A 12362-nucleotide genomic window follows, 5' to 3' on the forward strand; every position below is an offset into this window, starting at 1 on the left:
TCTTATTATACATCCATGGTGCTTACTTGCCAAACGATTTATTGGCCAAAACCAGTAACTTCCTGGAATCTCCACTGGTTGCCCGGCTCACGCCAACAAAAAGTCAGGAACATAAACCTCCCAAAAAATAGCAATAGTTTAGTTTGGGTTGAACTAAGATATCACATGTTCATTATTGAGCTATAGAGATACCAAAGTCTTGCAATGATACAATATTTGTATGGAGGGGACCTTTTTTGAAAATAGTTAGCAATATGTTCACTTATAATGTGCTCACATGGTGCATCTTCATAAATAAAGATTTGTTTCATGGAAAACAAGTCCAGATTTATGAGGGGCTCAACAACAAGGTTTTTTTAACATATTATAATGCTTCATTTTGGGATATTGTTTATTTGGAGGCACAATCTCTAGACTAAGTGTCGTTGAGAGTATAGTATAGCATCTTATAGAGATGTGAGTAAATGCTCTGTGAGATTCCACCACTCTTTTCAAGTATACATTATTATGTACCTGCTGTGTTGCTTCCATTAGCAATCATCATCTGTGAGGAGAAATGTTTCACAGCCTGTTGCTTGTCCGTCTCCGGCCTCATTTAAATCAAATCAGCAGGCAGTTAAAAGCTTTAGTTCTAAACCATTTACCTCGGATGCATTCTGCCTAAGTATTTAGGTGTGAAATTAACTGTGACTCTTCTAGTTAAAGAGAGACATTTCTTTAAAGGTTTGTAGAAAAACAAACCAAAGTAAACTCCTGGGAACTGTCAGGCCGGGGTCTTGGCTCTGCTGGTGTGGCCCAACGGGCGGTATCATTTCTGATTCCTGAGATCCGGTCCAAGCTCTTGTGAACTGGCTGCAATTCAGCGACTGGCAAGCGCCTTTCTGCCCCGGGAGCCAATCGTAATCTGTACTGCCTTGCATAATTTCTGATATCCGAGGCTGAACATTAGGCTGAGGTCGCTGAATATGGTCACCTTTAGCAATGAAGTGAAGTAGGAATCTTGTTTTATAGTGCTGCGGTGACATTTAATAATTACATTTGTCACGACTTCATTGCTCACAGATTAATTCACTCACATTTTATTTGCTCTCATGAGGCAAACAGCTGGAAAATGGCTTGTATAAATATGAGATCTTCATGCTGGTATTATCTTCAGGTGGCAGATATATGCAGCGACAGCTCTGGGTGCTTATAATGAAGCTGTGGTAACATTCACTCACTGGTTAGATCTCAGGCTAGAGCCTAGCTGTAATAATTGGCCGAACTTTGACATTTCAGCACTCTGTGCCACACCTCAGCTCACCTCCCAACTCCATCACTTTTTCCATCTCGTGGTATTTCATCTAGAAGAGATTAAAACGTGCACGTGATTCACTGGGGTTACGCAGCAGGGAAGTAAAGTGTTAACTGGAGCATCCTCTGATTTTCACATGGGGGCTTTTTGATGTGTGTACATTTCTCTGTAAATATTTATTTTCCACATTATTACCTCCTCATGGTTTCACCCTGCTGAGATTAATAATGGGAAAAAAGTATATTGTGCTTACATATAGTCCCCAGCTTCATTATGAGGTGAGATCTTTTGTAGCTTGTATGAGATGTAATGATTAAGCGCAGATGTGAGGCATTCTTACATATCCATCCCAGCCAAAAAGCAACAGGTGTACACTGTCTCTGACTTTGATGTGTGTTTTCTTGAAACAATTAGATGCAAACAAAGTCAGAATATGGGCCTCTGTGTAAAGTTTCCTGTTTTATTATCATTTTCTTTTCAACCGCATCATGACATCTATGTAGAATTTACTCAAAAAAAAGCAGTTGAAAGCCTTTCATTTATCCTGGGTAAGGTAAGGTGGGGAGGCTGTTACAAGCAAACTGTAAAAGTTCATTAGATCCTTTCTAACTTCAATAAAATATATAGGAAAATGCCCATATAAAACAGAAATTATATGTTTTTAAGTGATGGATGGAGGCATGCAACAAAAGCCCAGCTGTAAACAGTAACGCAGTTTATTGTCTGCAAAAGAAAATGCCGCAATTAAACATGCCTTGTGTGCAATGCATGGTAATGACTCCCATAAAAAGCTGAGGGCGAGAGGCATTCCTGCAGCAACTTCTGAGCGCAAGGCGTATGTGCAGTGAAACCACACCAGAGCTGCAGACCCAGCCCCCCCCCCCCCCCCCCCACTCTCTTTTCCCACCAACCGCCCATAATTACGCTTATTGGCCCCTTGTTTTATGTGTTTTTACTGTACGCTGCAGCAGTGCATAGCAGAGAGCCTGGATGTTTGGACTTGGGATATAAGAAGTTCCCTACCTGCTCAGATGCAATGAAAAGAAAAATGTTCGCCCACTATATCTTTCACCTCACATACTGTTGTATTTCTTCCAGTGTTACACGTCCTCTCATCACCGGTGTGCAGCTGCAGTCTGACAGTGTGAAAACAATGGAGTGATTCCCAGCACTGTAGTTATAAAAATGCTGTCTCAAACTTTAGTGAGGACGTAGATTCAGTCGGAGCACAGTTTAGCTCTTTCTAAAGAGATTTCACACACGTTCATGCTGATGGCTCCATGAATGCAAAATGATGTTCTGCATTGTTCACTCAGAATTGGCTTCACTCGTATGTGCGCTGCTGAATAATGTTCATCTCGTACATAATAACCTCTATTGTGCCATTTGTATTTTGTTATCTTGTTCTTAGGGAGATGCAGGCTCCTCTGCAGCTGGCATCAAGGTGAGGGCTAAGCTAACTTCAGTTTCTTCATCGTTATGAGGATCACCATCTGTGTATACATTGAATTGCTGCTCAATACAAAACAAAAAATGACTACTCAAACTTTTTGTTTTGTCGACGTTAGTTTAAAAAATATATATATTTACGTAAAGTAGCTTTACAAACTGTTAACCAGCTAACTGAGCAGTAGAATATACTGTATGTTCCCAAGCTCCCAAGTATGTTCCTCTTAATATGACAAATTATGGAAACCTTTTATCGACTTTATACATTGTTATTTCCACATGAGTGAGTTTCTAACCATTCAAACTGCATTTTTATGTAGTATGTCTTCCTTTATTTGTTTGCAATTTGAACTCTGAAGTTAGCCCTTGATAAGCTCTTAAAACCTATAGAGTGCATGGGAATAACCCTGTTACATGAAGCTTATGTTAGCTTATTTTTCAATTCAAAGTCTTGAGTAGTGCATTCACAAAAAGCTGCTTCAACCCAGTCCCTAAAACAAATCAGTTGTAAAGAAAACTCTATGCATCTTTTATAGGGAGAACCTGGAGAGTTTGGACGAGGTGGAACAAAGGTAATAACTGCTACACATTTCTCTTTCATACGCAGTAAAGTAGTACACACATATAAGTGAACGTAGCAGTAATGGTAGCCATATGTTTTTTAATATTACGTGTTGGCTAACATTGATAGCTTTCTCTGCCGACACGTCACTATTGGAGTAAAATACTTGATACTCAGCAACAGGTCATTCTCAACATTCAGTGACTGGATGAAGATATTGCTTACCACTGTGAATTGATACATCTAAAGAAGCGTTAACCTTTAAGTTGAAACTGGAGTCTGTTGGGCGAGATAACATAGTTTGGATAAATGAAATCAGAAATGAGTTGTGTAATGATGTTGGTTGTTTTTTAAGACGGAGTATTAGGGCCACACTTAGAAAAAAAAACAGAGAGATTTCGAGAATAAAGTTGTAATAATACGAGAATAAAGTCATAGTTACGAGAATAAAGTTGTAATGTTATGAGAATAAAGTAATAATTATTAAAGTCGTAGTTTCATAAGTGACTTGAGAAGCGGACTTGGAGGAGATTGTCTCCTTTCTGCAGGAGGAAATGGCTGGTTCTGGCCGACTACAATACATTGCATTTAGCTGACGCTTAAGTGCATTCGACCAACAAGATACAAACTTGAAGAAAACAGAATCATATAAGTATCAGGTTTCATAGATCTAAAACATTTCAAGTGCTACTCAACTGGCTTTAGATAAGCCAGTCCTTTATTAGTATATAAGTGCTTTGTTAGTGATTCTATCGCTCGAAGTGGAGTCGAAAGAGATGAGTTTTCAGTCTGCGCCGGAAGATGTGTAAGCTATCTGCTGTCCTGATTTCAATGGGGAGCTCATTCCGATTCCACTACAAGGCTATCGTTCGACTCCTTCTGGATCCAAAGCCTTGATTTCAAGTCTCATCGTTTCTTGTGAAACAACAAATCCTCCTGCAGAAAGGAGACAATCTCCTCCAAGTCCATTTGGTTCTTTCTTCCAAATAATAGACATAGTTTCTTGCACAACCTTTTCAAAGTTCTAATACTTATGATAAGCTGATGCGCCAAAAGATTAAGTATTTCGTTATTTGAGAAACCTAAACTAAAGTACTGCTTCACAAGATGCTCCACATTCCTCATTATATTGCAGGACGCTGATGTCTCCTTCTCAAGTCACTTATGAAACTATGACTTTATTCTCGTAACTATGACTTTATTCTCGTAATATTACGACTTTATTCTCGTAACTATGACTTTATTCTCGTAATGTTACGACTTTATTCTCAAAATCTCTCTGTTTTTTTTTTCTAAGTGTGGCCCTAATACTCCGTCGTAGTTTTTTGGTACATCACAGAGTTCAGAGTAATAAAGGTATTCTGATTCTGATTTTACTTTCACTTTGGCTTGAAACTAGTTTTGAGCCATGCAGCATTATTAAGCCCCACTTCATACCCCACTTGGATACATCGTTAGCTGTACTTGTCTTGAGTCTCAAACATGCAGGTGCTCCCATTACTTTGCTTTACATCAGTCTGAATATGGTTTTTTCAAGCCATATTTCTTTGGATGAATCTTCTCTCGTAGCCATTTGTATTCATGTGTCTGACACAGGGAAGAACATTGTTAAGGAAGCAGTTGCTGATAACTAATAAAGCAAGCATGCAGCATAAGAGGAGGTGTTTCCCTGCACAAATAAAAGCCATTACTCGTCCCTTGGCCCATCTAATTACACTTTTTAATCCCAAATGCTGCGCCCCATTAATCCCCCCTCTCTTTTTCCAGACAGACAGAAGGGGCTTTTAGCAAATGTCTTGTTTTTTTCCATGCCATTCTGCACAACACTAACTATTGTATGACTGCTTTATCTTATCTCTCATTTTACAGCCCTTCTGCTTATGCTGACACACTTACACGTTGTATTTCTCCTCAAAATGGCCATCGTGAGATTGAGTTGTCGCTCCCCGTTAAATACTACCATTGGGGTGCATTCAAGTGTCGTGGAGTTAGCAGTCTTTTATTCATTAGTTTTACAATGCCTCCGTTTCGCCACAATGGAAATGTGCAGCCCTCTCTCTCTGATCCCCTGAGTTCATCATTCTTCTGCGGCGCTAATCATTTCTTTGCGTATGCCATAAATAAAATGGTCCTAATGGAGCATTAAATTATCCAGACGTTTTGTTTTGGAAGTCATGCAGTACTCCTCGGCAGAGACTTGACCTCTGATTTTTCCACAGTTGAATAAAAAAGACATGCATATAATGACAGTTATCAGCTTGACGATTTCCCGACCTTGGTTGCGGAGGGAAAAGTCCAGCAGTGCCAAACTCTAATGACCTTGAAGCCGCGCAGCAGCTTCTCTAATCCAAAATATCTGACAGAATTTGCTTCCAGAAACCAGAACTTTTCACACCTGCCCAAACCAATAAAATGCAAAGAACAATCCAATGCACTTTGTGAAAGGTTGCGTGTTATAACCAGCACTAATCACGCTGTCAAGCCACGGCTGCATGAGTTGGTTTGCAAGTGCATGTGCAGTACCTTCTGCTAGTGCTAACCGCTAGTGACAGTCGCAGAGATTCAGCAGCTTGAAAGCGAAAAACACAAAATAAAGTGTAGAGCTAATAGAACCCTAAAGAGCCCAAATGAGGCTCGACTCAGCTTAGCTTGGCTTGGCTGTAACATGTCACACTCTTCCTGTGTAGGGAGAGCCAGGACTTCCAGGGCTGCCTGGACTCCCAGGGATAAAGGTAAATGCTTCGCTGTTTCTATCCTCGATCATCCCCCCCCTCCCCCCCCCCCCCCCCCCCCCCCCGCTGTTGTGCTGTCCATCCTAAACCCAGCCAGCCCATCGTCATGTCTCTCGTCAAGTCTCTTAATCTTGCTTGTCCTGCTGTGTGGGATGTGCACCAAGACTGCAAGTAGGCCTCCTATGATAACTTGGACGATATATTTCCCCAGAAATAATCGCAACACAGGATATTATTCACCATTTTACGCCACTGATATAATAGTAGAATATAGTAGCATTAGAACGCAAGATGACCCTTTTCAAATCCATTCAAACCAATAAGGAAAACTGAAAGCTGTTGAAAATATAAGCGCAATCTCCCAATGGGATCGGCAGAGACTTGACCTCTGATCTTTCCACAGTTGAATAAAATAGACTTTCTCAAACGTGCACATAATGAGAGTTCTCAGCTTGGCGATGACCTATTGATTCTTCTGGCATCATGTCGGCTAACTAAGGGTGACATTCTTATGTTAATAATAATGTTAGTTGTGTACATTTTGTGGCTCAAACTAACTGAGACCAGCAACTCGATGCTAGAGGTCTTAACATGAATGATTGGACAACTTGATTTGACTTCCTGGACGTAGCTACAAGAGACTCACTACGAAATGTGTCAAAACGGTTCTGCTCGTTAAGAAGACAAGTTTCATTTTGATTAAATCATTTCGATTTCGACTTGTTTTACTTAATTAATCACAGCACTGGGTGAGACATGGTATTATTTCGCTGCCATCTTATGCTTAAAAAACACAGGGTTATTAGCTTTATATGAATGCAGGGCATTTTCACGCAGCATGATGATATAATGCTTGTTGCTGTTTTCTCTTTCTCTTGTAATGTGCTGGCCTTGTGAAAACCAAACCAAAAGGCCTTTCATTTGACATGTATATACTCTTGTTCTTACTTAAGTGGCCTGACTGCTTGATGGATTCTAACAATATTGTTGCTAACGTTGCACTCTCGCCTTCTGAGCTTGCACTTTGTTCTTCTGATTCTTGGCTGTGTGTATCCAATCATATTTTTGAAAGTTTGAGCGGCGAGTGTCCATTACCTCTGCGGACGTTTCCACAGTTCCCTGGATGGGAACAGACGGTATAGCAATTAAGTTATTTCACAAATCAAACGTGAATCAGGCGTCACGCTTCATACTGGAAGCTCACTGCAAGCGCAAAGACGTTGAGGTGGCCTGCACACTTTAACAGAACACTTCTAGTGATGAGTTTCTAACAAGGTCAGTCCTAACGTCTATTAAAGCCTGTGAGAGGGAGTCATTAAAGGTCCCCTATTATACTGTTTTATATCAATATATCACAGGTCTCAGATATATACAAAACATGTCTCTGATTGGCTGAAACACCAAACAGATCATTGCAGCATTACCCATAATCCCCTCTGTTTCATCCCTGTTTCAAAAGTGCTGATTCTCTGTCTGTTACTTCAGATGAAAATAAGGAGCCCCTCCCCACGCCCCTCTGAGAGATATTTGGTTACAAAGAACACAATGGTGCTCTAGGAGGAGATTCAGGTGATAAGGTGTGGGGGGGTTCCTTGGTTGCTGATTGGCTAATGGTTTCTCAAGCCAAAAAATCGTTATGACATCATAAAGTGGCCAAAATGTGATCAGCTCATTTTCAGACAGGTTTTTATAGAAATGGATCAGGACAAAAAGAGAGCGAAACTTTTTTCCTGAAACTTTCAGAGTCTCTTTACGCAGAGGGGACACATGTTGATGTATACAAGACATGAAAACGTGGGTTTTGCACAATGGGGGACCTTTAATGTATGTGAAACCAGTGGATACATTAACAAAGTGTTAATTTGTGTTTGTGAAATGCATGCTTGTCGTTTGGAATAAGTTTGTCCATGCATCTTGTGTTTTTGTTGTAGCGGACGTATGGATCATGTGGAATAATACATTATTTTCCGATTTCTTTCAGGGTGAGCCTGGATACCTCGGGCCCCAGGGAGAGCCAGGGCTCCCAGGACTCCCAGGAACTAAGGTGGGTCACTTTGACATCCCAAAGTCATCTTAAATCTCAATGTGAGAGCGACACTTGGTCGTTTCGACTCAATGACAGAGTGCGGAGAGCTTTGGCAGGTCTTTATCGTCAGCAATGCCTCTGGGTTTAGTATCCATTATTGTCACTACAACGAGGAGATTAAGCCTCTGTTTCTTCAAAATGTCACTTGGAAGTGTTCGGAATGAGCCAATCCCCTTTGAGTCGTGACATGATGACATGATAATCCAGGAGTGATTGTCCTTTTGCATCAGGGTGAATTAGCCTTGTCATCAGGGTATAGCTGGAAAAAGAGGGGTATTGCAGCAAATATGTCATTCTTCCTTATGCTCAGGTCTCTGGGTTTGCCCACTTTCTTAGAGGGTACTGCTGATTTTATAATTTTTCAAACCAGACTTTTTTCTGCCTGTAAGTAATCATAGGTAAGCATTTATTTGAAAAGAGAGCAAAGGCCTAATTTACTCTTGAGTAATGGTTGTGTTCCAATTGCTTTTTTAAGTATCAGAAATGAGTCATAAAGAGTATAGTTACACCACACCTCCCTCTACTGGCTGCTATGAGTCATTTCACATAAAGCACACTTCTATGGATTTGTTTTTATTGATCAACCTTAGCACAGAGAGCTCTTGACGCTTCTGCTGTTTTCTTTAAAAGAACATTTCACCTTGTCAGAGGTCACAAACCAGAAAGGATGTTGTGCTGACTCTGCATACATATCCACGACTCACCATGTCAATCTTGTCAAGTAAGCAATTTCATGAGAGGAGTGGTGTGCGCTTCTTAGACATTCCTGAGTCATGTGATTACTGTAAAACATGGAGATGAGTAAAGTTCACAACTAAAGGAAACCAACACTTGTTTTATCATCACAAAGCAAAACACAACAACAAACCTCTCAATATTTTTGACAATATATCGTGACAACATTGTAGGGATGCTTCCAAAAAGTATTAATATAATGAGTTCTAAATATCTGCTATAACAGTCTGGTAAGTTCAGACATCACTTAATTGTAAAGTAACCTTTACATATATGAAAAGACACTTATTACATCTTCCAAAATCTAACATTATACCTAGTATCAGGATATTGATATTATATGGATGTATTTCACAACCCCAGCGATATTGTGAAGGTGCAGGACAGTGTGTAAAGGAGCCATGTGAGTGAATACAAGATACATGGCAGGAGAAATGGAGTTTACTGGCTGGGTTGGGTTTCCTAATTTAGCTTTTTGAGGCACTTCTCGATTTGTTTTACTTGAGCAGGTCGTTGTTCTTTTGTCTGTGCAGGGTGATAGAGGCGACCACGGGCCACAAGGAAAGGGAGAAAGAGGAGAAATTGGACTCTTGGGACCAAAGGTCAGTCACTCGAGACACAAACGACTCAAATGATGTAGGAAAAAAGGATTTCACAGCAGTGTGTCTTTGAGAGCTTCACAACTGTCTTGTAAGCGATGTGTTTGATAGATGTGTGCTGCCATCTAGTGCCTTGCAGATTTAAGCACACACTTTGTAGTTTTAAAAAAGCGATGGCTCATTCAAGTCATCAAATATTTAGTAATGTTAACAAAGAGCGCTGGATAAACCATTACAGCCTGTACTAGGTTCAAGGATTTCCCTGGAGTCTGCACAAAGTAAACCAGGAATAAATGAGTTTCCCATTGTTTATGTCTGGCACTTACCCAGCAGGTAGCTTAAGCCCCAGTCTAAACTTAGACGAGCCACAGATCAGCTTCACATCCTATTAGAAACCCCCAAAGCTTCATCAACAATAAAGTTCAAATAAACACTTTCTCCATGCTCGGCGATATATGACATATTAAAAGCTGGATGTGTCAGAAAAGCTGACCGGGCTGCTCTCTCGGGACACGTTAGTCATATTTCCTGTGTGAAATGTGCTTTTTAAATGCATTGAATGTGTTAAATGATGACTTTGACTTGAGCCTAGAAAAGAAAGTTTATTATTTTTCTAATTTCATGTTTATATCGTAAGTACTTAGCTTGTCTTTTTTAACAGATGACTCTTTTCTCCATTTGTGTTTTCTTCCTCCCGGCAGGGTTCCCAAGGAGAGGGGGGTACACCTGGTGCTAAAGGGTCAAAGGTGAGTTTAGCAGCTGTGTTTTTCTTTAAATGTGATGCCTTTATAAGCTGACCCTTTAATTAAAGTTTGCACCTGATTCCTATCCTGGATTTTCACTATTCTATGATCACTGTTTTTTTAGTCGGTAAAGTGTGGGATCCATGTTCTGTGGAAATGTCATACATCAAGCACTTCTTTTGAACATTTCATCAAACTAAACAGATGTAAAGTGTTTTGGCTGGAGTGAAATCCAATATTGGTTTCTCTGTTAGTTATTCAAAAGAGCACATTGTATTCCTTTGATTTAATGCATTTTAGCATTGTTCCACTAAGAGTGTAGCAGGTCTGTGCAATGCAAAGCTATAAATAAAAAAGGACATTTGCACACTGATGTACGAAAGGCATTGAAAAAACATGTTACATTTTTGTTTGTTTTTGAGCTATTTAGTTTCTGTAACATGTCTTCTTTCAGACAACTGGATAGAAAGCCTCAAATTCAAAATTACGAGTATATTTTCTAACTTTTTTTCGTTTGTGTTTGTAGTTTTTTACTAAATTCTCAAAGTTAGCATTACATAATGCCTCTTTTTCATATTCAAACATAACATTTCAGAAAACTTGAAGTATATTACAGTTAGTCTTAATGTCAGTAATGAACTGGGGAAGGTTCATCGTGATAAATGTTAGTTACATGATCTTTACCCTATTCACCTTTAGTATGTACAGCATTTTAAAGTACGTATTTTTAAAGGCTATTTCCCAAACTTTTTCTCCACTTCAGAAACACTAACATACACCGACCTTTCCAGTTTCATATATTTGTTTTATCATTCATAGCCTGATTTATATCACATTATATTCCTTAAAAAATGACATCTATTATAAAATATTATACCTTATTCATCTGGGACATCTCCATAATAATAGCTACAATCAAGAGTGAACAATTCATATACAGGACTATTATTTGTCACACTTTGATTTAATTCTCATTACTATAAATTCTTGTACCATAATAATAATAATGATGTGTATGATTTATGTTGCAGGAAGTAGGAAGTGTATTAATAGCAAATGCAATTATGGATTTACTTTTCTTATTCTTCACACATTAGGGGGAATATGGAGATAACGGAATCGTGGGATCTGTTGGCCCGAAGGTAAGCAAAAATATTAAATCAAATAACCTCTGCATGATGATTTAAGATTCCAAAATATAATAATTTCACATGACATGCTGCACTACACAATGATAACCACCGGAGGGCAGCAGTCCCTTTTTTCCTTTTTTTCCCGGAAAAGAGTCAAACTGATTAAATGTTTATTATGTATACATTTGGTGCATGTGAATTGTTCTTAATGTGAATCTGTGCAGGGCCCCCCCGGGCAGAAAGGAGACCAAGGAGCCACAGAAATCGTCGACTACAACGGAAACATTCAGGAGGCTTTACAGGTCAGACCGGGCATCACTCCCTGTCATTGTGATTATGTTGATTTAAAAACAAGAACATCTGAAAGAGTTTCTTACAACACATGTTTAAATGTTAAACCATACAGAAGAAACATGACATATATTCAGATAAAGTTGTGATGTTTGTTTAGCTTCACTATAAGCTGAATTATCTTTTGACTCACATTTTCAAACTCCTCCAAGAAAATGTATTCTTTACATTACTGTGCAACACCCTCAATCCATCACGATTCAGCATCTCCAGATAAACAAGCACATCTGTTCTTTAATAAATAACTCCTCTGTGCTGACACAAAGGTTTCTTTCCCGTATGACCTTTGCAATCTTATCTCCTCCACACTACCGGCCTTCTGCAGAAGATTACCACTATTACAGTAACGGTAATAACCTCTGTGTACTGCTTGTGTTGTGTCATCCCTATACGTGATTCATCCTCCCCCTCGCATGGGCCCCACCCTGGTTTGCACGGCCTTTGCTTAACTAAATATAAAACAGTATTCAGTGCTGCGTACAGTATTAGTCTAGTTGCTAGCATTGCATTAGTTGCTAGCATTTCAAACCTGGAAATGTTGAGTACACAAACGTTTTATGATATAAATGTATAGTAGGGGTCCCCACACATAGAAACTGCCGGATTCTAACTTGCATTTGTTGGGAAATGTGCACAATTAGAATAAGTTTCGTTAATTGAAATTAATTGCATTATAGC

General features: G+C 39.4%; 1 protein-coding gene across 1 annotated transcript in view; it reads left to right on the forward strand.

The window, feature by feature from the left end:
* The window catches only part of LOC117463741 (collagen alpha-1(XXV) chain), a 164283-nt gene that overhangs the window by 135449 nt on the left and 16472 nt on the right, over positions 1–12362 (forward strand). Inside the window, exons 15-23 of the mRNA XM_034106144.2 lie at positions 2706–2738; positions 3280–3315; positions 5993–6037; positions 8019–8081; positions 9392–9460; positions 10159–10203; positions 11298–11342; positions 11558–11635; positions 12010–12033. Coding sequence (XP_033962035.1) covers positions 2706–2738; positions 3280–3315; positions 5993–6037; positions 8019–8081; positions 9392–9460; positions 10159–10203; positions 11298–11342; positions 11558–11635; positions 12010–12033 — 438 coding nt within the window. The remainder of the gene's footprint in view (positions 1–2705; positions 2739–3279; positions 3316–5992; positions 6038–8018; positions 8082–9391; positions 9461–10158; positions 10204–11297; positions 11343–11557; positions 11636–12009; positions 12034–12362) is intronic.

This window comes from Pseudochaenichthys georgianus, chromosome 18, assembly GCF_902827115.2.
Source record: "Pseudochaenichthys georgianus chromosome 18, fPseGeo1.2, whole genome shotgun sequence".
Taxonomy (NCBI): Eukaryota; Metazoa; Chordata; class Actinopteri; order Perciformes; family Channichthyidae; genus Pseudochaenichthys; species Pseudochaenichthys georgianus.